Here is a 27,014-nt window from a genome sequence, read left to right on the forward strand (position 1 = left end):
TCAACCATTTGGCTGGGGCTGAGGCAGGGCTGGCTACAGAGAACACCCTGTTGTAATGCAACAGGGCCACAGCAGACTAAAGGAGAAAACATAAATGCGAAGAGTTCAGACTATAAAGCAACATACAAACACTTTATTATTAATGGCAATCATTAATAATAACAATAATTATAATATTTTCAATGTTGATATATTTTGATCCACATATTCAAAATACAACTACAGTGGGTGACAATCAACAAATCAGTAGTTAAGCTCCAGATCAGATTTGCTTAAGAGTTTACGTAAGGGGAAACATCAGCTCCCGAAGTCCACCCTATCAAACCCCACAGAGAGCTCAGCAATTTCTGCTCTTGGAATAGAGAATCAAGGTGCCAAATTTCTTTTTGCAGGTTCAAAATTTCACATTTATTTTAAAACCTTAAAAATTATTTACTCTTTTTTCCTCAAAATTGAATATACTCCTTTAAGTCATTTCAATTTTTTTGCAATAGAGAAATTCAAATCAAAAAGTTTTAAAACTTATTCAATGTTACTCCTCAAGATAGGTTGAGACTAAAAAGGATGCATAAAGCGTACATTTATTCGATGGTTCAAATACATATTAAATACATTTTTTACTAAAGCATTACTATTTGGACTAAGTTTGAGGTTACCTCGGGAACTCCTAATTTTCGGCATGCTTCCAAAAAGTTTTCCACATTTCTTCTGCATTTGGCCATGCTGAGTTTGGGCTATAAATGCAAAGATGAAGAAATAATGTATTACTAAAAGAGATATCACATTAATAACAGATTAAATTTTAAACTTTTTAAATGGCACAAGTAACAACTGCTTATTGGAGAAAAAGAAAATAACACACATCAGCAAAGAGAAGAAAACCTCCACCTAGAAATGATAACTGTTAATATTTTGGATTATATTCTTCCAGACATTGTGTGTGTATGCATATACATAAAATTTTTTATGGAATCATACTGTTGTGTAACCTATTAAGGTTCACCCAAAAATATGTCAGAAATATATCTTCCCAAAGAGTAAATATATTTCTCTAAGAAGGGTACAATTTACCAGGTCAATTACTCTCCTCCCCCCCAAAAAAATGGATTTAATTAGAAAGAGGCAGCAGTGAAGTAACAACATGAAGTAGGTTGGGATATTCAGACCCTGGCTATAGATCACCTCAGAGGTGTGGTAGGAGTAACAGATACATTTGGCTCACACATTTTAATTTTCACACGGTGATGTTTAAATACTTTCCTGCTAAATTTATTTTTTTTAACTGCTAAATTTTAATATTCCATTCTTAGTTCTCTTAAAAAGGAGGCAAGAAGCACGAGTGATTCTCACAGTCTAAGTGTAGGAGCAATACTTTCTAAAGAGCGACTGTAAGGAGTCAGGGGCAAATTGAGTGTGAAGTGACTCTTATTCCAATCACTATGAAATCTAAATTTGCATAGCATTTATTTAAAAAAAGAAAAGAAAAAAAATCCCCCTTCCCGAAATTAAAAAAAAAACAAAACCTCCTGCTATGAAGAACAATTTAGTTGGGGGACTACACAAATATCCTCCATTTAGCTAAAAAAGGCGTACAAAGATGGGCAAGAAGTTGCTTGGTTGCTTGGGTGGTTCTGTCCTCCCTCTGGCATGTTTTAGAATAAGACCACGGCAGTAAGCCTCATGCAGGCAGAAGGGACAGGCATGGGCACTGTGACGTGGGGACACCAGAAGACTGGCCCAGACCTGGCAGATGGGGCATCAGAGGGGATATCATCAACGTGAGACCCCAGCATTTGCTCCTCTGCTCCTCTGACCACGATCTTCCTTCATCCAGTTATGAGTTAGGAGGGTCTGTGCTGGAACTCCAGATGGCCAACAGCACTCCAAATACTGGCCAACGCATTGGAAGTCAATGAAAAGTGTGTTTCCAGCAACATCAAGAAAATTCACCTTCTTGTGGAAGTGAGAGAGGGCCATTCTCAGATTGTTTCCAAGTTTCAGTTAAAGAAGTATTTGTTATAAATAAAATGGTTAAAGCTTCAACTTCACCATTGTTCAAAGAATATAAAATTATGCAAGACTGAGATGCCCATGTTTTGCTCATCAAATTGGCAAAGATGGAGGAGAGCCATTTTTTTAGGAACAGTCTCTCAGCATAGTGACATTAACAGTGATTCTGCTCAACATGATATTCCCTCTTCTTGGCATAAAAAATGGACACTATTAGAATCATGAATGAAAACTTAGAATCCTTAATGTCGGCAATAATATGGCTAGAAAAACTACTCTCATCCATTGCTGACATGCAGACATGACCCTATTTATTAAGTGCTGGCTACATGCCAACACCAGAATCGGGATTAACAATAAAACTGTGGAACCAAAAAACACAAAAATTCTTGCCCTCAAAAAACACAAAAATTCTTGCCCTCACTTAGCTCTACTCTAGTTGGACAAATTAAAAGTTGAAGGAAATTACAATACAGTGAGGTCTCAATTGTGGTGGGGTTGCTATAAGGACAAAGCAAGGGAAAGCGTCTAACAGATCAAGAAAGGCTTTCTCACTCAACAAGCTAGGAATAGGGGGAACTTTCAGAACATGGTAAAGGACATCTATGAAAATCCTACAGTCAACATCATACTTGATCAAAGACTGAAAGTTTTCCAAAATCTGAAGAAGACAAGGATGCCCACTGTCACCACTGCTATTCAACATTGTACTGGCAGTTTGAGCCACAGCAGCAGTTAGGCAAGAAAAAGAAATAAATAAAAGGCACCCAAATTGGAAAGAAAGAAGTAAAACTAAAATAAAAAAGGAAAAAAGAGAAGGAAAAAATGTCTTGCTTCCTGTAGAAGCAGAAGTGGAGGAGAACTGGGAACTAGCAATGCTGAAGACGCCGAGAGAGCTGGAGAGGCGGCTTGGGGAGCAGATTTCTAGGCAGAATTTCCGACCTGTGTACCTACTGGAGGCTGGAGAGTACTGGAACGGGGGGGGGCCAGAAGCAGGGTCTATGGCTAAAGTGTGGCTGGGTCTGGTCAAAAAGGGCTTAGAGATTTTCACTGAAGAATTTCTGGCAAGTGGACATTTTGTTTCAGTTTGAATTTCTAAAAAGAAAAACTACAAAACACAAGCTAAAGTATGTTAAAGTTACTGAACAGCTGTTTATCAAGACTTTTAAACACCTGGGAAAATATTTAGGTTATAATAATAAATAATAAATAAACTACCAAATGCTATATATGAGGAACTCACAATTAAAAAAACACTACCACACACACCGCTTGAATGAAGAAAAAATGCTAGTAATAAAGAAGCCTAATTTTTTTTCTCCAATGAGCCATTATTTCCCATTTTTTCCAATTTTAAAAATTTTATTTAAGAATTTAAAAAGTGAATATGAAAAGATTTCTACGAGAATGGAGCATTTTTCTAAAGAATTAATGAAGTACACAAATGTGCAGAGGCAGACAATTCACCAAGTCCTCTTACATCTTGTAAAATAGTAATTGTACATTCAACTTGGAGGCAGAGGAATCTATAGTTTCTCTCTCAAGACTGGGAAAAAATATTAAATGAGAATTGGGCACGCAGCTCAGAGCTATTTTGTAGCAGACTGGACCTCATTAAAAAAAAAAAATTACTTACAAGTTTCATGCTGGATTGTAGACAGAATTTACTGCCCTACATAGGGCTCCTAGAGGCAGTTTCAAAAGTCCAGAAAATTGACCTTTTTTCCCACGTTGCCTGAGTCAAAATAAAAGTAGTTTGACTTTCGAAAGGAAAATATGTTCCAAAGTATACAACTAAGGACTGTATTTTTTGCATGACTTTTCTGTAAACCTACAATGTCTCTAACAATAACAAAAAGTATAGGAAGGAAACCTGAGAGTTGAAATGGGATCGTCAGTTAAGTTTTCCTGCTGCCAAGAGAAAAGAAATTGGGACAAATAATGCAACTGGGAAGCTTTCCTGGGGAAAGAGGAGAGCAGAGGGGCCTCGCCTGAGGCTTTCGTCTGATACACTGATTACATGATGCTGTATGGACACTGTACGTTGAATTTAGGGGCTCTGTATTTTGGAACTGTGCCTTTTAAACACCGGTGATAATAACGGCTTTCATTTATGTGTATTTTAATGCGTTAAACACAGCGCCGAGAGCTTTATATGTAATACCTCATTTAATCCTGACAAGTACATTCCCATTATCGAGAAGAGCAAGTTAAGTTAAAAAGAGGTTAAGGAACTGGCACAAAGTTGTACATCTTAAAAGGAAATCCAGGATGTAAACCGAGTCAGTTTAACTTCAGAGGCTGCACTCCTAGCCCCTAAACTAAACCACAAATAGAAATTTGTGTGGATAAAAATTCTTTTTCTTTCCTCTCCACATGTCTGAACTCTATGTGTGCTTCAAAGTCAAGCTTCTCACTGATTCTCCCGACCTCACCTGAACTTCCCTAAAGCTCTCTCTGTAGCTCTCTTATGGCCTGTAACGTGCTCCAGGATATACAGCAAGAGTATCCAACAGACAAGGTTTATCCCCCCTGCAGGAGAGATGAGGAATTTTAGGGTACAGTGGAGTGTCAACATCTCCTTCCCATGGTTTCCGCAGTATCTCCAGTGTATTCCTTGCACACCATGTTAAGTGGTCAAGGAATTGTTCAGTTAATGATTTGATTGACCAACCTCCGGCTTGATGAGTTACAATGACATAGTCAATAGTATCCATCTCTTTTCAGGGCTATCCAAAAATCTCAAATGATGACTAAAGAGAAAACATTTAGAAGAGAGGCTACCAACCAAAAGAGGCTTTCTGCAAAGACTTCTTTTTCCTGTTTATATAACCCCATGTGAGAAATGAACTTCACATTCCCACAGCCTTGAAGTTGGCACTTCAAACAATAATTTCTTTAAAGTGTCTTATTCTACATTGATAAACAAATTATTTTTCTGTCATTTTCATATTTGTTTTAAAGAATTCTCCTTTTCTGCAGTTGCCTCATTCAGACTATTTCTTTTCCATGCATTTAGTTAGTTGTTTGGGGGGTACAACGGAAAGGATTTGATTAGGTCCTGGTGAGCCCTCTAGAATCCTGAACCAGCACACTGTCCAGAAAGAGTCTGTTTCATGTAAAAGTTAGATTCCCTTTTAATGATGCTACTTACAACTGCTGGTGACGGCACATGGATACTCGCTACCGAGCGTGGGCGGATGTGGTTGACCAGATGGCAGAGGACGACCCCATCCAGGAGGGCTGCCCCCAGGTCCTCGTGCAGACTGACCTTGAGTCTCATCTCAATGCCCTGTTGGGGAGAATCGGAGGGAAGCCTGTTGTTAGAGACTTTAATCACACCCAGGCAACCGAGGGTAAAAATACAGTGACAAGTGTCTATGAATTAAGACACTGATCTCATTATGCGGAATAAGAGTAAGAACCCTGGAAGACACTAAACATTATTTAAGTCTTTTATAAAGATTTCAAAGTAAAATTTCCTCTGCATTTAAAAACAATTGTTTTTAAGCAGTAGAATGAAAGGAATAACTTCTTGGGTTCAAAATTTCCTCAGCCTTGGTTAGAAAAATATAAAAAGAGAATGAGTTGACAAATGAAAACCAAATTGACTACTCATTTATTTAGACCTTCTTGGGTTTCTTCTATCAGCATTATATAGTTTTCCGCAGACAAGTACTATACGTGTTTTGTTAGATTTAACCTAAGCATTTTTGCTTTAGCAACTGTAAATGGTATTCTGCTTTTAATCTTGGTAGCCACATGTTCATTGTTCGTATACAGAAATACAATTGCTTTTTACGCTCATCTTGTATTTTGCTATCTTGCTGAACTCACTTTTTAGTCCTAGGAGTTCTGTTTTTCACAATTAAGTATAATGTTAGCTTTAGGTGTTTTGTAGATGTTCTTTTTCAAGTTGAGAATGTTCTCCTCTATTCTTATTTTTCTGACAGTTTTTAAAATCATAAATGGGTGCTGAATTTTGTTAAATACTTTTTCTTCATCAATTGATGTAATAAAGCAATTTTTCTTCTTTAGTCTGTTGAGGTGGTGGATTATATTAATGGGTTTTCAAATACTGAACCAGTCTTAGATTCCTAGAATAAACTCTACTTGGTCATGGTGTATTGATTATTTTTATATATTGCTTGATTCTATTTGCTGATATTTTATTAATACTGGCTTCCTAAAATGATTTGCAAAGTTTTCCCTCCTCTTGTATTTTCTGGAAGAGATTGTGTTAATTCTTCTTTAACCACGTGGTAGAATTCTCTAGCGAAATCATTACAGACTGAAGACTTAGTTGTCTATTTCATACTGGGTGAGCAGCCGTACTTTATGTTTTTTAAGGAAGCAGCCCACTTTGTCTAAGTTGTCAATTTATGTATTTATAGATATTCATATTATTCCCTTCTTATCCTTTTGATGTCATCATTCTGTAGTGATATCCCCTGGTTCATTCCTGTTTTTGGTAATTTCTTGACTCTCTTTTTTCTTTTCCAGTCTTGGTAGAGGCTTGTCAGTTTTTTCTTTTCAAAGAACCAGCTCTTTATCTCACTGACTTTTTCTATTTCTTTTCTGTTTTCAATATATCCTTGATTTCTGCTCTTATCTTTATTATTTCCTTCCTTCTACTTACTTTGTGTTTATTTTACTTCTCTTTTTCTGGGTTTCTGAGATGGGAGCTTAGATTATTGAGATTTCCCTCTTTTCTATAGATGCTATAAAATTTCCCTCTCATCACTACTTTAACTGTGTCCCACAATTTTGATAGGTTGTATCTCATTTTCATTCAGTTCAATGTATTTTTAAAATTTCCCTTGACACTTCTTTTTGACCCATATGTTATTTATAAGTGTGTTGTTAGTTTCCAAGTCTTTGGAGATTTTCTGTTATCTTACTGTTAACTGATTTCTAGTTTGAGTCCAATGTGGCTGGAGAACAAATTCTGTATGATTTTAGTTCTTTAAAATTTGTTGAGGCTTGTTTTATGGCCCAGTATATGGTATATCTTCATATACATTCCACGGACACTTGAAAAAAATATGTATTCTGCAGTTTTGGGTGGAGAGTTCTATGAATGTCTATTAGATCCTGTTGATTGATGGTGTTGCTGAGTTCTTCTATGTCCTTGCTGATTTTCTGCCTAGTTGTACTACCAATCGTTGAGAGGGGGGTGTTGAAGTCTCCATTTATAATTGTGGATTTATCTACTTCTCTTTTCAGTTCTATCAGTTTTTGTATCACATATTTTGCAGCTCTGCTGTTTGGTGCATATGCATTTAGAATTGCTATGTCTTCTTGGTGGGCTGTCTCTTCTGTCTTTATGCAATGTCCCTTTCTGTCTATGGTAATTTTTTTTGTTCTGAAGTCTATGTTGTCAGATATTAACATAGCCACTCCTGCCTTCCTTTATTAATGTTTTTGTAAATAAATTGTGGTAACATACATATATATATAAAACTTCCCATTTTCACTTTCAAGCATATGATTCAGTAGTATTAACCACATTCACATTAGTGTGTTACTATCACCACCATTCATTACCAAAACTTTTCCATCACCCCACTGAGAAACTGTAACCATTAAGCAGTAATTCCCCATTCCCACAGTCCCCTGGTAACCTGTAATCTGCTTTCTGTCTATAAATTTTCATATTCTAGTTATTTCATATGAGTGACAGAATATCTTTTGTGTCTGGCTTATTTTACTCAACATGATGTCTTCAAGGTACATCCAAATTGTAGCATGTATCAAAACTTCATTTCTATTTATGGCTGCATAATGTTCCATTGCATGAATATACCACATTTTGTTTATCCATTCATCTGCTGATGGACACTTGGCTTGATTCCACCTTTTGGGTATTCTGAATAATGCTGCTATGAACATTGGTGTACTTTCGTTAATATTGGCATATATATCTTTTTGTACATTTTACTACATGATTATAATTGAAGTGCATTTCTTGTAGACAGGATTATATTTGGATCATGTTTTATACTGCACGCTGCTATATACTAGTCTTTTAATTGGTGTAATTAGACCATTTACATTTAATGTGATTATTGATATGTTAGGACTTTAGTTTGCCACTTTATTTTTTGTTTTCAGTTTGTAAACCTTTTTGCTTCTCAGTTTTCTTTTTTCTTCCTTCCTATGCTTACGCAAACATTTTTTAGACTTCTATTTTGATTAATTTATAGTGTTTTTGAGTTTATCTCTTTGTAGAACTGAACTGACTGCGCTTAGGTATTAGATTATATACACACAACATCACAGTCTACTGGGATCTTCACGTTACCAGTTCAAGTGAAACATGGAAACCACATCTCCCTGTATCCTCCTGTTTATAAACATAACTGTCTTGAATATCTCCTCTACATACATTTAGAACTACATCAGACAGTGTAATTTTTGCTTCAACTATCAAATGTAATTTTAAAAATTCAAGAGAAGGAAACCTATTGCATTTACCCATATTTTAGCTTACTGTCTTCTTTCTTCATTTCTGATATTCCAAGGTTCCTCTTTTATTGTTTCCTTTCTCACTTCCTTTCTTCAGTCATTCTTTTAGGGTAGTTGTATGTGGACAAATTCTAGTTTTCCTTCATCTGAGAATGTCTTGAGTGTGCCTTCATTCCTAAAGGCTATTTTCATCGGGTATAGGATTCTGGACTGACAATTCTTTTCTTTCAGCATTTGAAAAACATTGTGTCCCTTCCATCTGACCTCCTTGGTTTCTGATGAGAACCCCATTGTTATTTGAATTGTTTTCCCCTTATCAGTAAAATGTCAGTTTTCTCTTGCTGCTTTCAAGACTTTTTCTTTGTCTTTAATCTCAGAAGTTTAATTATGATGTGTCTTGGCATAGATTTACTTGAATTTATTCTGTTTGTGATTTGCTCAGCTTCTTGAATTTGTACATTTATGTCTTTTGCCAAATGTGGGAAGTTTTCAGCCATTAATTTTTCAAGTACTTGCTTAGCTCTGCCCTTGTTCTCTTCTCTCCTTCCAGGACTCAGATGACATGATCTTTTTTCATATAGTCCTACAGATACCTGAGAATCTATTCATTTCTTTTCAGTCTATTTTCTCTCTGTGGTTCAGATTGGGTATTTTCTATTGTTTTTTATTCCAATTCAGTGATTCTTACCTCTGTGTTCTCCATTCTGCTGTTGAGTCCATCCATGTGCTGTTTATTTTGGTTGTTGTACTTTTCAGTTCTAAAATTTCCATTTAGTTCTTCTTTATATCTTCTGTTTCTTTGCTGAGGCTTTCTAATTTTTCATTTGCATCAAGCATATTTGTAATTGATTGTGGAAGCATTTTACAAAGACTGCTTTTAAATTTCGTCAGATCTCTGTCATCGTGGTGTTGGCATCTATTGGTTGTCTTTTTTCATTCAGTTTGTGAACTTCCTGGTTCTTGGTATGACAAGTGAATTTTCAATTAACCTGAACATTTTTGTACTATGTTATGAGACTCTGCATCTTCTACAATCCTTCTAACTTAGGGGATTTCCTTTGACACTGCTCTGACAGGGGAAGAGGGAGAACTGCCTTGTTATTGCCAGGTAGAAGCAGAAGACCAGGTTTCCTACTCAGCTTCTGCTGACCCCTATGGAGGGGCCTCCTTTTTACTGCTGGGTGGGGCTTGGAATTTTGGCTCCCACAGGATCTCCACTGACACTGGTGGGTGTTACCTTGTTACTGATGGGTCCTGGGAAAGTCACAGATGTGCCTAGCAGCTATTGCCCAGCACTCACCTATCCCCCTCCTCCTGTTCTTTGTGTGCAGATGTTTCTGTATATTTCCATTTCACAGCCCAGAGGAGACACTAGGTACAACCAAATGGCCTGACTGTACCTTGAACCTGAGATTGGAAATAAGCAGCTGCAGCTGCTTACCAAGGCAGGAACTCTGCGCGAAGGTTGCCTGATACATGCTTTTTGTATAGTGGCTGGGGCCCTTCTCCCTGGGGTGAATAAACACCCTACCCTCATCTCAAACATGAAGCAGGACGTGCAGAGCCACCATCCACCAACGCTGATCCAAGCAGTTGGCCTCCTCAAGGGACTGGCCACAGTTAGGATCTCTTCCCCTGCTTCTTTGGACCCTTTGTGCTGTGTAAGTAAGAGAGTGGTCATTTGTTGGAAACCCAGGTGAATCCCTATTTGATTCTCCTCTGGCATCTTGGAGCAGTGGGAAGGAAGGTGGTAGTTGGTTACTGGCTAGTGGGAATGAAGTTTCTGGGTCCCCCCCTGGCTTTCTTTGACTCTACCCTGGTGGGGGGGCTGGGGTACCTTGTCACAGTCTTGTAAGGATGCAAATCTAAGGGCCTCTTCGCCTTTGGGGCATGGGTGGGGCCACAGATTTTCTTTGTGGTATCTGATTGGAACAAGGCAGATTTCTGTCTTGCTAGGCTGCCCCTTTCCTGCTCCTTTGGCTAGAGAGAGCAGGCTTTTGTTAGGACTTTCTTTATTATCTGCTCCTGTTGGGTATGTCTGGGTTGCTGGCTTCTTCAGCTCCAAGTCTGGGATACATGAAGCAGAAACAAAACCCAAGGAACTCACCACAAAGCCTTTCCTTAGGTGCTGAGGTCCCTCTACCTTTCAGAGTGTCTGTGTTTGCTTTATATATAACATGCAGGGCTTTTCCTTGTATATAACCAGAGTGATGGGGAAAAATACGTCTACTCCGTCTTCCCAGAAGCAGAGATCAAGAAATCAATATCTAAAACCTCAAATAAAAGTTTCTGCTTTGCAACAGAATATCCTCTTAAATGGAGACTGGTCTAAGGAGAAATGACTTAATTTGGTGATTTGCAATAAATGAAGCACTTGAAAATCAGTGCATGCAACAACGTTATATAATTCTCTTTCAGAGCTGTCCTGGTTCTAGAAACCTAATTTTTTTCTACATACTCTTTCAGTATCCAATTTTATAACAGCAAATTAAAACAAAAAACATCAACATGACAAAGGCTTTAAGATAAAATTATAAGAAATCACTTTTGGACAGGCATAACTCTGCTTTTGGTCTTATTTTCGCATATGCCTGAAACTTCACCCCCAAGCTCACAACACATCCAAATACTCTGGTAAAGTGACAGAGGTTTGAGTTGCCTGATGTGATTCTCAGGTCAACTGCAGTGGCTAAAAGTGGTGGTGAGAGTTTTTTTTTTGTTTGTTTGTTTTGTTTTTTAATTCTTTCCTCCTGACTACCTGCTACACCACACAGTATGTGCAACAAAAAGAGACTGACCTATATTATTATAATTATTTTAAAATTTATTTTTAATCTTATTTTAACCATAGTGTGGTGGATCGAATTGTGTACCCCAGTTTGGATATGTTCTTGGTCATAGTCTGCATTCTGCTGAGTGTGGACCCATTGTAGATGAGATCTCAATATGTGACTTCACTTGAGCTGTGGCTCTACTGAATCAGGTTGGGCTTTAATCCAGATGACTGGAGTCCTTTATAGGCAGAGGGAAAGCTGGATGGAGAGAGAAGCCAGGAGAGGCCGCCAGGTGCACTCTTACGTGACAGGACAGCCAAGGGCCAAGGATCGCTGGCAGCCAGCCCCAGAATGCCAGTCTTCTGGGAGAAAGCATCGCCTTGCTACTGCCTTAATTTTGGACTTCTCCTAGCCTCAAAACCATGAGCCAAGAAATCCCCATTGTTCAAGTAAACCCACTGTATGGTATTTGTTTAAGCAGACGGAAAGCTAAAACATATAGGATACATTTGTAGAACTCACTGCTATCTGAAAAGATGTATTTGTTTCCCTGCTGTTTACTGTCTCTTCATAATAGTTGGGCCCTTTCGGTCTCTCCTACATCCCATCACCTAGAATACCATCTGGGACATAGTAGCAGTCACTACGTATTTGTTTGTGAAAAGGGAAGATTTAGCATAAACTCTACCTTCTCCAAATAGTTTTCTACAGCTTCTTACTTCCCTTTGAACATAAAGAACTCATGTAGCAATGCATAATGTGTTGCCTTCAATAACCACTACTAATGTCCTCTTCCTTGGTGATTGACCCTTGCACTGCTATTTGACCTTCTATATGTTAACATATGATCTTCCTAACTCGATACAAAGACCATCTGTAGACAAGCACCAACCTCCTGCCTTCCAGGAGCTGTGCTGGGACTGGAAATCCAACCAGGAATAAGCCAGTGATGGCCCCTGCTGCTACCTAGCTGCAGTACATCTGTTGAACCCTCTGTGACATCCAGCCTAAGGCTTCACCCTTGGTGGGACTTCAAATAGATTTCCTATTTAATGGCTGATAAAAACTCTGGCCAGTTAGGGGTACAAAATAAGGAAAACTGCAAACATTTTTAAATAAATGGAATACTATCACTAAGTAAATAAATAGCACCACATTATTTTAAAGTTTAAACAAATCGCAATGATACTAACCTTTATATATATAGTTATTAATTCTTTCTACTTACATTATCTCATATATTCCTCATAAAACCCCATGAGGTAGACTGGAACTAATTTTTTTTAAAACTGAAAGTCCAGGATGTTAAGTCACTTGCCCAATTTCATACAGTCAGTAAGTGACCTAGCTAGAAATTGCAAGTAGGTCTATATGCAATGCTCCAATTTCTATTTTTTTTTTTTAAAAATACAGTTGCTGCTTCGATTCTAAAAATCCTTATTCACGTATAACATATAATAGCTCTTGGATACCTCACGGAGTTGCTCCACCAGCTCTTTTTCTTCTCTCATCTGTTCCATTTTCCTCCGAATTGTAAACTGTGGGTCTATAGATTCCAAGTTTCTCTGAGGTCTTAGAAATACTGTGATATAAAGAAAAAAAAAGCCTTTATGGATTGCCTTCTACAGGTTGTCATATATGGCTATTCATATTCATATCAAACAAATAGTTTATTTATACCAAATCATTCACTACTCCACAGAAGAAAGAAATTCCTACTTGACTTGGGAAGTTTGATTGGGGTATTCTAAGGGAGGATATGTTTTAAATTATATTCATTTGCATAGACTAACAAGCTGTACTTTTTGGTGATAATAAACCAAGTCCAGGGAAGGATTTGGGTCACCACGGGAACTGTCCTAGCCTATTTCTTCCACAAATGTCCCTCCTCAATCATTTTTCCACTACTTTCATTCTATGCTTTAATTTACACCTAAAGGTTCATAATCCTTTCATTAAATTCAGATACTTGGTTCCAAAGCTGAAGATGCTAGAATTACTTTTCATGTTAAAAATCTGCACTGGTGAATGTTTCTGTTGGCGTAAGTTTTTCCGTACATCTGGGTTAAGAACTAAGTGCTGATACACAGTGTTACAGTTCTGAGTGTGCAGTGGAAAAATTCTGCCTTCTCTCTGGTTGCTGACAATGTACCCCAAAGTTAGTTCTTTTAGAGGTAGACACAGACTGCTTTTAGAAAGGCTGGTGAGATTAGAGGCAGTTTAAGAGATCATGGTTTGCTTCAGGTCCTTAAAGTGACAATCTCCAAGAATACTAACTTCTTGGAGTCACTGGAAAAGAGGAAGAAGCCATCTGCACCAGAGGAAAGTCTGCCTCTACACTGCTCAAGGATAACACATTTTAAAGAGCAACAAAGAAGGTACAAAATATTTTACATAAGGCAGAGTGATTGTAGCAAGTGCCTTAATTTTTATTGTAAGACAAGGCCCAAGGTAGATTAAGCTTGAATTTCTATCTTTCTCGAGATTTTTATCCTATGAAGACTTCAATCTTCCATGCACATGAAGGGGTCAAAGAGCTGTGTGCCCAATAGACTTAAGATTGCAGGGGACAGGGGAGGGGAAAAGGAGGTGGAGGGGGGTGTCTTATAGAAAATTTTGGGCCAATTTTTGAAATTCAATACTATGTGGAAGGATGACTTAGTATTCAGCAATTCTAGTAGGTTCAATTGCCATTATTTAAATAACGTTGAGTAAGAAAATAATGCAACTTCCTTTAGAGAGTATTTCAATTTATTCATTTTTAAAAATTAAATATGGTTTACAAATATATTCCTTTAAGGAAAGGGATTTGAATCCACTCTATATAATCAATTTTCCTGTGCTCCCCCAATGATGTCATTTTAATCTCAGTTTGTACTTTTGAACTGTGCTTCAGTAAATGATTGGCATTCTGCCTTTCCATCTCAGTATTTTCTTTCTCAATTGGTTCTACGATATTTGAATTCGCATTCTGGGGCTCTATGGAAGATTAGAGCTGACACATATTAATGAAGCCCAGATTTCCAGTTAATACCAAGTTAATGGAGAAAGTGAATGACTTAATGCATAAATGTCTTGCAGAATCTGAGAGGAGCTGTCCACCAAGTGAAGTCACAGGAAAAAGAGTCAAAGGCATGTCACAGAAGGGCTGTCACCACAAAAGCCAAACCCTACAGGAAGTGAGGCAAATTGTTTTAAATATAAAGGCAGGGCCAGCAACGGAAGAAGGGCAGAGCTACCCACAGGGAGAGATGAGAAGTTCACAGAGCACACTGGGAAATGAGAAAAAGTTCAACAAATAAAGAAGCATGGAAGAAACTGAAGACTTTATTAAACTTGCCTTTACACCACAGAGAGCCAAACAAAAAACTACCCATACAAGAGTAACAACCAGTAGAGGTATATATCAAAATGTAAAATCTAGAAATAATCCACACACACACACACCGGCAAAGAAAAAAAGTCAACAAATTTACCAAAAAAGTCAAGGAATGTGGTTGGAGTTGGGTAATACGCACATGAGCCAGCAGGGGGTGCCTCAACATTGTTGAAACAAATTATTATTTTTGGAGGTTTTCTCTTCCTTTGCCTTTGTTCTGGGGGTAATCTTATCTAATACAGCATGTTTAATATTTTCAATATGTTTTTATTGGCAGATTTCATTCTGGACACGAAACTATCAGGAAGTTAAAGGAACCATGAGCTTTTGTTTAACAGCACAGAATTCAAGTTTCCACACCTTTTAGAACCCTATGTGAGACAGGATAGAATAATGCAGTAGTGTTGGGGGGGTTAATTTCCTGGCATCACTTTTCAGCTTAAATTCCTGCGCATCTTAAAAATACAAAATGCATGCCTGAGGTATTTGTTGTATGAATGTTAGGCAATCAAAATGTGTCGCAACACACTTGAACTATGGTTTTGTAAATGACCACTTCAAATGTACATAAAATTATTAGAAACCATGACTATATTACTACCAGTTTTCTAGTATTAATTATGATGGAATATTGGAGAACTTAAAATGAATTCTTTAGGCTAGTATGAAGTCTACCGAGCAAGAAAGCAACCAGCTTGCTTATTTTGCTGGCTTTGTTAAGGACAGCTTAATTTCATGGGAGATCATTAAAGGAGCTCTAATTACACACTGTCTCCCCCCGCATTTTAAAATTTCATTCAAGTTATATTTAAATAATTCTTTAGGCTAGTAAAGAAGTCTACCAAGCAAGAAAGCAACCAGCTTGCTTATTTTGCTGGCTTTGTTAAGGATGGCTTAACTTCATTGGAGATCATTAAAGGAGCTCTGATTACACTGCCTCCTTTTTTTCATATATATTTCATTCAAATTATGTTTAAATAATAAATACAGTGATCCGTCTGGATCAAGGCTTCAGGTAATTGGTTATTCTGGCATTCCTTAATTTCCCAAATTTAATTCGGGGGGCGGATTTTAACTTGAGACTACAAGACAATACTAACAAATAAGACCCCTGCTAGCACCTGTTTCTCAAATCAAATGCTTCCCTGTCCACTTAAGTGGAAAAAGAAAAAGAGGGGCAAGAGGGAGAGGCAAGTGTGTGTGCTGTTACACATTTGTGGCTGTATGAGCACAGAATGAAGAGGCTGGAAGACGCAAGGTGGTAGGTAATTTAAGATGCAGGAAAAAATGAGTACTGCTCAACAGTTTAAATACTATGTATCACCTAAGTAGTAGTTAAAGAACGGAAAAGAAGATTTGCTTATATTTGTAATTTTACTCAGCAGAAGAGACAAGGAATAATGGATACGTTTCTGTAGAAAATCAAATTCATCCTTGCAAGGACAGGTCACATTCTACTGATTTTCCCATGATACTTACCCCCAAGCTAAGAGCACCCTCTGTCTCATAGGAACTTACAAAAAGTCTTTATCTGAGTCTCTTTTATGCCAGTCATCACTGTCTGTCCTATGGTACAGATGTTTCTCACCACTATGAATCTGTAAGGGTTTAAGTCTGTTTCTAATTTGTACCCTCTACTTCTGCCTCACACAGCAGTGATGAGTTTGTTGCATGAATAAATGAAACAACTACTTCAGAAACTCTCACCTTCTGTGCCAGTTTGGATATATTATGTCCTCCAAAAGCCATGTTCTTTAATGCAGTCTTGTGAGGGCAGACATTAATCTTTTGAATGTTTCCATGGGGATGTGACTCAATCAACTGTGGGCAAGACCTTTGATTACATTATCTCCATGGAGATATGGACCCCTCCCATTCAGGGCGGGTCTTAACTAGATCACTGGAGTCCTTTAAAGAGAGCTCACACAGAGAGCAGAGAAGACAAAACATCCCAGATGTTTGGGAGTAGACAGAAATGCTGAGAGATGCTTGGAGATGTTTGGAGATGCTAGCCCAGAGTCTGTTCCAGAGAAGTTAAGAGAGGAACCCAGATGCTTAGATGCACAGGAGCTGAAGAAGCTAAGAGAGACAAGCCCAGAGACATTTTGGAGAAAGTCATTTTGAAACCAGAACCCAGGAGCAAAGGATCAGCAGACACCAGCCACGTGCCTTCCCAGTTGACAGAAGTGTTCTGAATGCCATCGATTTTCTTCAGTGAAGGTATCCTCTTGTTAATGCCTTAGTTTGGACACATTTATGGCCACAGAACTATAAATTTGTAGTGAAATAAACCCCCTTTATACAAGCCAGTCCGTTTCTGGTATTTTGCGTAATGGCAGCATTAGTAAACCGGAACACTTTCCAAGACAGGCTATTTGGATAGTATCTTTGCAGAGAAGATAATTCTATCCTGTTAACCAGTCACATACAATTTTCCTTTTATGAAAACTCTAAAAGTTACTTTCCAGGGCTGATTGCATTGGACTATGAAATAAAAGTCTCATGCAAGCAGAGATCTTGGCTGCCTTTTTTAGAGCTTTATCCAGAGGAACAAGCACCCTGCCACAACCTAATAGGCATTAGATATTTGATGGGCCAAGGAAGCACTTCTCTCAGTTGTTTCTAAGAATATATTTCCATTAAGCAAAGAAAGTCTGCTGCTCTGAACAGTGCTTGAAATGCTATTTATCATTGAATTGTCTCATGAAATACTCTCTTCATATAAAATTATCAGTCCTACATTATTAATCAATAATTATTACCAAAATTTAACTCAATGAGAAGCAATTTCTTCTTTGTGGAAAATGAGGTTTTAAAATTGAGTTCTCAAGTGGTCTCCTCCGAAGTTGAGGTGTCATGTTTAAGATACAAAAAAAAAAACACAGAAAAGCCACAGGATGGCTTTGAAAAAAGTATCAGGAGCTTTAGATCCAGGCAAATGTCAATTTGACATCTGATGTGCTCATTCATTCATTCATTCTCTTCTGGTGTCCAAAAATGAAATAGACCCATTCTCTGCCCTGAAAATGTTCAACCTTCATCTCTAGAGTCTTGGGAAATTTATTTAAAATCAACGTCTTTGACCCCTAATTGTGCATTTATGTCACATAAAACAGCCTTTAAACATTATCAGGTCTTAGATTCCAAGCCACAGCAAATAAATTAGAATCTTGGGGGTGGGGCCTGAGCATCTATAGTTATAAAAATACCCAAATGATTCTAATACGAAGTCAGTGATAAGAAGCACTGAGAAAGCTCTCACATCTTCTGTTTTTTTTTTTTTTTTTTTTTTTTGTAACAGGGAAAATAATCCCACTAGTTCACAGGGTTAGCGTATAGAATTAGAGAAAATGTCTGTGAACTGGCCCAAGGTGGGTATATACGCCCATTCACTCATTCTCTGGTGATATTTAAAGATGAATTTTAAATAAGTGTGAATCAGGATCCACTAATTCATGGCAAATGAAAAAGGGAAAATGATTCAAAAGAAGACGGGAAGGGTTTTTAGCTCCAAAGTGAAGGGAAATAGGAAAGATGTAGCATAGTAAGAGGGCACAAATGGAAGAGGAAAAGCAGAAAGTACATTTTCAGGTCAAGAAAAAAACTGAAGCCAAGCTGCCCATGTCCGGTCCCGGGATGGACAGATGTACATACACACTTCCACCTCCTCCATTCAACTTCGGAGGCAGAAGTTGGGATTGTGGGAGTTCAAACTCCCAGGGACTTTCTGTCCAGTTCAACATCTTTTATCTCATTGAAGAATGACTTTTAGAGAAAATGTGGTATTTAAAATGAGATAGCTCATTTTGGAGACATTGGAAAGATATGAAATAAGAGGCAAATGTTAATGTAAAGCAAGACAGTGAAATGCTAGGTATAAAAACGCCAACCTTACCAAAAAGAGTAAAGAATTAAAAAAAAAAAAGGCAAGTTACATCATAAGTTGGTAATAAGATGCCAGTCATTTATGAAGGTTAAGAGATAGCTACAGTTATTGGACAGATATTAATGTAATGAGCCCTGAAATGCCAAGAGAAGGCACTGAATAGGATTTCCTCCTTAAGAGGAACAAGTAAGAACAACATAAAAAGTGGACTGTATTTCCCTTGCACCATTAGCTCCCATGGTTGTGGATACAGAGTCCAGCTTCTTTAATTAAAAAAAAAAAAAAAAAAAAATACACTGGAATTTATTTAAACCACAAGGCAAAATTTAGCCCCTAGAGAAGAAAGATGTACATGAATGATCAGATCTGGGGACTTGCACAAATAGTGATAAAGGATATTTCTGAACAGAAAATTCCCTGTTGCCCTTAAGTGCAAATAAGGAAACTTGACAAACATTGAATATCTAATATGATTGACCCAGGCACAGAGCATGGAAAACAATCTCTTTATATTATGGTGGTAGAGCATAAAAGCTACATGTGAATCCCTGGAATTTTCACTCCTATCAAATAAGTACTGCAAGGTTATTTTATTTTTTGAAAGATTTTGGCAATGACTATTTCCCATGGACATCTTAGGATTTTGCCAAAAAGAAGGCAGCCTGGCTTAGAACCTTGCACATAGTATCCTCAGTAAATATCTAGAAAATGAATGTAGATGTGGCAGAGAGGAGAAGATTTCAGAGTCAGGAGCCCTGGGCTTGTTCCCGCCATCTCTGTGCAGCAGTGTGACCCAGCTACATAGAGATGGAGGTTTTAGTTCACCTCCCGGTTTTAGTTCATTCACCTATAAGGGTAGATATTCTATTTCTGCGTAAGATGCCAAATCCTTTCCTAGTGTTAAAAAAAGAAAAGAAAAGTCCGTTGGTTTCAGATATCATTCCTAAGGAAATACCAAATTATGCATAAATCTTTCATTCTGGGCTTTATTTCCTTTAAACGACATCAGACCCATAAATAGCCATGTTTTCTGAAAAGCAAAAAAAAAACCCTCCCTCTTTCTTTTTATTTTTAAGCAAAGAAGCAGTTTATCAAGAAAGTTTCCATTAGCCCTCTTCAACTTTGAGAATTTAAAACAGGATGATATAAAAAGGGACTTCTGTTTCATTGTTAATGTTTTTTATCATACTTATTTTCAATTAAAAACTTTAGAAGTATACGAAATATTAAAATTTCTTTTTTAACTGACCCTCCAGGATATACACTTTCCTTCTACATAAGGAAATTGGATCAGCAATTTTGGCTGGAAATCACTGCATGTTGTAAAATATATTTTTTCCATGTGTTATATATGACATTCTTACATTAAAAAAATACATATTATCATAAAATATACCTTCCTACTGTATTTGCATTGCGGTTATGCTTCACAATTCACTTCTCTTCTCCAGAAATTGTACCCTTAGAACCACTGGACATTTTTAAGTAAAAAGTTTAAAATCTGAACTAGCATTAGACTGGAATGCAGATCCAGTTAATACATGCTAAGTAGATTTAAATAGTTATATTTATTTTATTTTAATCTCTTAGGCAATTTAAGATATTTACTATCACAAAATTAAAATAGACAGTCTTTAATCTAGGTTTAGTGTCCTCAATTTTTATTCGCACATTTGATTCTCAGGCCAAATTACTATTCTTTAATATTATTCAAGATGTACTTACACTCAAGAAGATATCACAAGTCAAAACGTGCAAATAACTTACAGAAAAAAAGGAGTGGCAAAGGCAAGTGATTTTTCTTCATTTTTAGAAATTTCTCAATGTATAACAGTATTCTCAGTGCGACACTCGAGGGTCAGCAAAAGCACTTTTTCATTACCTTAAAAATCTCATATGATGAGCAAAGATACTAAAAAAATCAAACTCTAAAAGCATTTAGTGCAGATGCAGGAGGAGCAAGCAGAGACAATCCAAATGCACAAATCCCAAATCTTTGCAAACAAACACACCAAAAAAAGAAAGAAAGAAAAAGAAAAAAATCCTAGCAGAAAATGTAGAGAAAATATCCTCCCCAACATTCAGAAGATAATGAATCTGTAGTTTGAAAAACTGCTGGAGAGCCATTCACATGTCCTTTTCTGGAATTGACTTGCCAGGATTACTCGTTATTTCTTCTATCATGCACGCAGTTACATACACTCCATCTTTGGCTTCACAGAAAGGAAGTACATCATTGGTTTATCAATGAGCAAACTGAAAGATATGTAGAGAGCCACCTACCATTGTCACTGTCCCCTTCAGATGGAACACTGTAGCTAGAGTTGTCCCATATTTGTGCCTGTGTAAGTTTGTTGAAGGAGACAGGAGGGAGAGTGAGGGCTGGGTCTGCAGGGGAGCGTGAGAGCCAGTCCACAGAGAGTTGCACAAAGACCAGGAAAAACCAAAGGGGCGGCAGCATTTCACAAATGTCATAAGGATTGTATGGAAATGAAGCGGATTGCATTGATATGGGATTAATTTCAAATGCACAATACAGAACAATGAGAGATGGTGCAAGGAATAAAAAGAATGATAAAAACCGAGCGTTAGTACTTATCATTTACTTTGCATGCAGTTAATATTATTAATCTCAACAGAGAGCAAGCCCACAGACTTAAATGGCTAGTGAATCATCTCAGCAGAAAGAGAGAGCACCGACAGATCGTGCAGATAAACAGCAGAACTACTAGATACCTTTTGCAAAGGCCCTCCAAATAATTAACACTTAACAAATATTACTCGCACAAAAAATTGGGATATATATAGGAAAAAGCTTAATAGAGGTGTTAATATATCTATTATTTAGAAATTCAACATCTATGACAGAATCGGTATTTACCATTTGTGATTTTTTTTCCCAAGGCAATATAAAATTTCTCTTTAAAGACACCTGGCATGCTTTATTGATAATTGAATCTAGCCACTCTTTCCTCAATCTCTTACACACTTCTCAATACTGTTTTCAGTATCAGTCAGTATAAGAACAATTTTGGGCATTAATAAAAGTCTCTTTAACAACAAACCTAATTACCCAATAGATATCAATTACAAGCACTCTTTAGTTGGTCATTAATGAAACGAAGCCTGCCCCCCCTCCTCATTAAATATCCAAATAGCAATTTCCCGTGTTTAGGAAATATCTATATAATTTTTTATTCAATCACAAGGCAGGACCAGTAAAATAAATGGATGTGGTTCTAGGACTACTTGGGTATATACAGTTATCTTTCTTTGAGGGAAAAAAATCAAAAGGTAAAAGAAAAAAATTCGTTTGAAGAAAACTATCGGTCCACTTTAAGAATTTAAGTTCTTATTCCAACTTGCTGATTTGAACAGTCTGTTTTCTTTTAGTTATAACACAGAAATCACATAAATCCATACACTTAATTTTAAAATAAAAATTAGTTGACTTTTAAAAGTTCCAAAGCTACTCAATCAAAAGGGGTTTCTATCTTTTTAAATCAATTGACTTTCAATTAAGATAAACTTCATTGTACATTATTTCCTAGAAAATGTGAAAATTCCTTACTATAATATTTTAAAATTACTAAATGAAATAATGCTTGTTTTATAAAGTTCCAAAATGCCAGCTGATGTTTCTGAAGATAAATTAGTATTATTTACAGCAACCAAAGGACAGAGAGATTTTCAAAACTTGAACAATTTCCTCATTGATCAGACAGTAATACAAAAAGGTAGAAAGCTTGGAGAGGCTCTTTGATATCTGCTGTTAAAAATTAAGCATTTCATTTATTTTTTATCAATATAAAGAATGTGAAATGATTTAATAGTACAAGTATAGGGTAAGCTCTAACTTTGATAAGCTGAGCCTGGACACCATAAAAGGAATAAAAAAAAAAAAAAATCACTGAAACAACTTGACAGTCAAACCGCAAAACTGTGCGTTCAAAAGAATATTGGTCCTTGGAGAGCCATTCAACTTTTGAATTGCTCAATATAAAAATATTTTAACATTGCATAAAACTGGCTGCAAAGCCTAGGAGAAAGCCTAGCTTTCCAGCACAATAGGAGGTCCAGGGGAATCTTCTCTGCAGCCATAGATGAGTGAGCCGCAATGGCCTCCTTGTCTCCCAGCACAGATCTGAGCCCGTGGGAGTGTAAACCCAGCCCAGATCCCACAGCCCAGAGGCTGCTTATGCTCAGTGCTCCAAGTGAGGAGGCCAGAGTTTGAGCCTTATTTCATGAACCATTTGGCTCTCCCTAAAACATCCATTAACCCTTGCCAAGCTCAAGCATTTTGTCAAATGGCTTTGCCTCATGGTCCATTCAAAACACTGGGAAACCATCACATCTGGCCACATGGTGCTCACCAACCAGCTTGCTCCAGGAATGAAAAAAAACCAATCCTGTAAAAGAATCGTCTTTGTTCTTTTTTCTACAGGTGCCCTTCTGATTTACCGGAAAACCGAAGAACATCTGAGTTTTTTGCTAGTTTTTGCTTAGAAGTGTCTGAGTCCTTTATTATCATTTGCTTAAAAGCATTAGTAGTGAGTGTATGCAAAACACCAAAGAATCAAAAATATTAAAACAAAGAAGGACCTAAAAGAAGGCATATAGCACCAGAACGTTACATAAATGTAGAAATCAGAAGAACAAAATTTTTAGAAGATAGTCCTTCTGTTACAACTCAGTAGATATTTTGCACATTGCTATAATTTACTTCTGTGATGTACTAATATTAAATTAAAAGAAAGCAGATAATACAAGCAGAATGATTTCACAATTTGGTTTGTCTTAAATGATTCCTGGCCATGCTGCCAAACCTTGAAATGATTACCCTCTTAGATGAGTAAATACATAGAATGTGCCAGGTTCAGAAAGCAAATAAACGCTGTTTCAGAAAGGAGCTCCTACCCCAGTGGTAGCCCTAAAACTGTCACTCAGCAGAGCAACCAGGAACACTTGGGGCAAGGGAATAACTTTTATCTTCTCTGGGTACAGGAAAACTCCATAGATCATTTTTTCTCTACTTTACAAACCACCATTTTTTTTCCTTTGCTCTGATTTGAAAGGAGGTACAATATCCATTACAGCCAACATAGATTTAACAAAGCTCCAGTATCTGGTCTCCCCAGGCTGTAGCAATGTTTTAAAGACAGGATTCATACTCACCAGAGTTGTAAGGATATTTATACCGATAATGCATAATTTTTAAAGACTAATGAGAAACAGGGTGAGCTTTTAATTTACCTGATCGAGGCTTCAGGCCAAAAGGAGCTGTGCTGTTAGTGGTCGGAGATATTGCAGGGGAGTCCTCTTTGACCTGTGGTATTAGAAGAAAAGGAAGTTTAAAAAAACTGAAGCCAAACTAAGCATACTTCTCTATGTTGCAGGATTATAATAAAGCCACTGCCTTTTTGCATTCGCTGCTGTGTGATGAAGTCCTGGCTAAAATACACAATTACAGATGCATTTTCATATGGCAAAGTTTTTAAGTGGTACAATGAAAAGAATGCTGTTTGAGAGGGGAGATTCATTCAGTTTTTTATTTGCTTTATACAAAAATGTTTTACAGTCATGTGAAACCGGCAATCCTTTTCCTCCCCAGCACAGGTGTGCGTGTGCACACACACACATCCACCTACAACCAAAAGAGGGCACATCTGATGAAGAATCTCATAACACAATGAAACGAGGAAACAACACTGAACAGATGTCTTGTCTACAGGAAAAGCACACACTGAATCATTTATGGGTAACGACATTCCAAATGGGGCCTATTTGAGCTGGTTTCCTTCTGTTTGGGACACAGCCACTCCATAAAGATATTCCCACATTTGATTTTCAAAAATACATATGAAAAAAAATTAATCTTTCATTACAAATAGGGCCAGGTAAGGCTATGATAGTTAATGAGAATGAGATCGAATCCACACACAATCTGCAACCCTCAATTAACTCATTAAGTACAACAGTCTTAGATTATATATTTCTGTAAAAGATGCTCCAATTCAGCCTTTATGATATATCTCAGCTTCCATGAACCTTCAGGAAACTAACCTCATTTGGAGAATACTGACTCCCGTTATTCTGCAAGGTGAGATCATTTTGCACCTTAAAGAAGAAGAAAAAAGTGTGGTATATTTCATTGGACTGCAAAATTGTTGAGGCAAGAACTGCATCATTCCTTCTTCCATCATATCCTTCACACATAGGCATGCAACACATTACATTAATTAATTACTGTGCTAAGTAGGTCAAACTCACATTTTCTAAAACCATGACGCTCTGTTCACAGAAGACTACATCTGAACTACCACACAAACTAAGGGATTTCTCAGAGCAAACAATTTTGTCCAAAGTGCCTGTCAACATCAGTTCATCCATTTACCTGCTTGGTTCTCGAGCCAAACTGCACTCTGGCTCCCCAACTAGCCCCCAACCTCCTGCTTTAATTACAGGCTTTCAGAAATGGTCCAAGCCAGCAGTTCCCCAATACAAAGAATCATATGGGGAGCTGTTCATAAAAACATTTACCTGGACCCAAAATTACCTGGGCAAAGCTCATGCTGCCAGTTCAACATCAGTTTACCTTGGCAATCGTGGTGAAGAGAAAGTTTTAAGAAAAAAATGTTAAGTTAAAATGTGCAGGGCTTGTAACTGGCCACGGAAGAAGGTCCAGGATGACAACCTGCCTCTAAGTATCACTGAGAAGTTACCTGGAAGCACTTCCAGAGGGAATTTGACAACCAAAAGACAAATGACCCCATTAAAAAAATGGGCCTGCCCTCCGCCCTACGTGGGACATGACTCCCAGGGGGTGTAAATCTCCCTGGAAACACAGGACATGACTCCCGGAGATGATCCTGCACCCAAAATTGTGGGACTGAGAAAGCCTTCTGGACCAAAAGGGGAAGAGAAATGAAACAAAGTAAGTTTCACTGGCTGAGAGATTTCAAATAGAGTCAAGAGGTCACTCTGGAGGGCCTTCTTATGTGCTATATAGATAATCCCTTTTTAGTTTTCAGTGGATTGGAATAGCTAGAACGAAATACCTGAAATTGTTGAACTTCAACCCAGTAGCCTTGATTCTTGAAGACGATTACATAACTACGTAGCTTAACGATGTGATTGTGTGATTGTGAAAACCTTGTGGCTCCCACTCCCTTTATCCAGTGTATGGACAGAGGAGTAGAAAAATGCGGACAAGAACTAAATGAAAAATAGGGTAGGATGGGGTGGATGGAATGCTTTGTGTGTTTTTTTACTTTTATTTTTACTCATATTTTCATTCTTTTTGGAGTGAGGAAAATGTTCAAAAACTGTTTGGGGTGATGAATGCACAACTATAAGATGGTACTGTGAACAGCTGATTGTACACCATGGATGACATACCTCAATAAAACTGAATTAAAAAAAAAAAAAGATGAAATACCTGTTATTACAAAACCCACACTGAAATGTTTAGGGGGAAAAGGACTATGATATAAGAAACATACCCTCAAATGATTTAAAAAAAGAACTCTATATGTATATGTGTGCGTGTGTGTGTGTGTGTGTGTGTGTGTGTGTGTGTGTGTGAGAAAAGGGAAAGGGGATTGGAAGAGAAAGAGAGAGGGAGGAAGGAGAAAAAGAGGGAGCAGGGAAGTGAGGGAAATAGAGACAGAGAGAAAGAGAGAGGGAGGGAGAGGGAGAGAGAGACATGGAGGGAGGGAGGGGGTGCAAATGGTAACCCAAATGGAGTGTTTGTTAATAATAGGTAAATCCGGGTAAAAGAATATATGTATATTCCTTGAAATGGCCTTTTTTGGGACAACATTTTATAAATTTAAAATGATTTCCAAATTAAAGCCTTTAAAACAAAAAGAGTATCTGCGTAGACTTATCAGCAGGCCTGTCTCAAATGGAGAGCTGGATGACATGGGCCCAAGGCAGCCTGCAAACAAACTGCACGATTGTGCAATCCCATAATGCCCACACCCAGGAAAGAGGTGGTGCAGCGATTTTTATCTAAAGACCACGCCCATGGCAATAATAGAATAGGAGACTAACAATAACAGCTAACACTTATTGGGTGCCCTGTGTGGCATCATCTCATTTAATTTTTACGTCAGGGATTATTCTGAGCCCAATTCACAGAAAACGAAGGTGAAGCTCAGAGAGGCTAACTTGCCCATGGTAATGGTGAGCCTTTGAGCCTGGACTGACTGACACCCAATGTAATCCCAAGTCACTATGCTTGACAACTAAGCCACACTCTGTGGGGACAAGGCTTTTTACTGCTATTGCCCTCTTTTCCCTTATTTCTTTAGCACAGAGACTTAGCTACTTAAGAATGTAAACTGCTTTACTACAGTACATGTGCTGACTCCTTGGGGAATACAAATGGGCTTGTACAGAGTCACGGCACCTGAATTAGTCATTCTAAACCCATTCACTCAAGAAGGGATGTAAAAGGTTGTCCCCAGCTCAAACCTGGGTTCCTATCACTAGG

At 37.6% G+C, this 27,014-nt stretch overlaps 1 protein-coding gene across 4 annotated transcripts in view; it reads right to left on the minus strand.

Annotated features, from left to right (window-relative positions):
• LRCH1 (leucine rich repeats and calponin homology domain containing 1) overlaps positions 1–27,014 on the minus strand; it is a 192,914-nt gene that overhangs the window by 22,092 nt on the left and 143,808 nt on the right. For 3 of the 4 annotated variants that reach the window (XM_037800323.1, XM_037800324.1, XM_037800326.1), the window contains exons 14-18: positions 24,581–24,634; positions 23,771–23,843; positions 12,725–12,834; positions 5,165–5,302; positions 657–734 (exon numbers count right to left, since the gene is read on the minus strand). In XM_037800323.1, the coding sequence (XP_037656251.1) occupies positions 657–734; positions 5,165–5,302; positions 12,725–12,834; positions 23,771–23,843; positions 24,581–24,634 (453 nt within the window). Of the gene's footprint in view, positions 1–656; positions 735–5,164; positions 5,303–12,724; positions 12,835–20,800; positions 20,906–23,770; positions 23,844–24,580; positions 24,635–27,014 lie in introns of all 4 variants that reach the window. The other variant, XM_037800325.1, reaches the window with a different exon arrangement.

This window comes from Choloepus didactylus, chromosome 12 (assembly GCF_015220235.1).
Source record: "Choloepus didactylus isolate mChoDid1 chromosome 12, mChoDid1.pri, whole genome shotgun sequence".
Classification (NCBI taxonomy): Eukaryota; Metazoa; Chordata; class Mammalia; order Pilosa; family Megalonychidae; genus Choloepus; species Choloepus didactylus.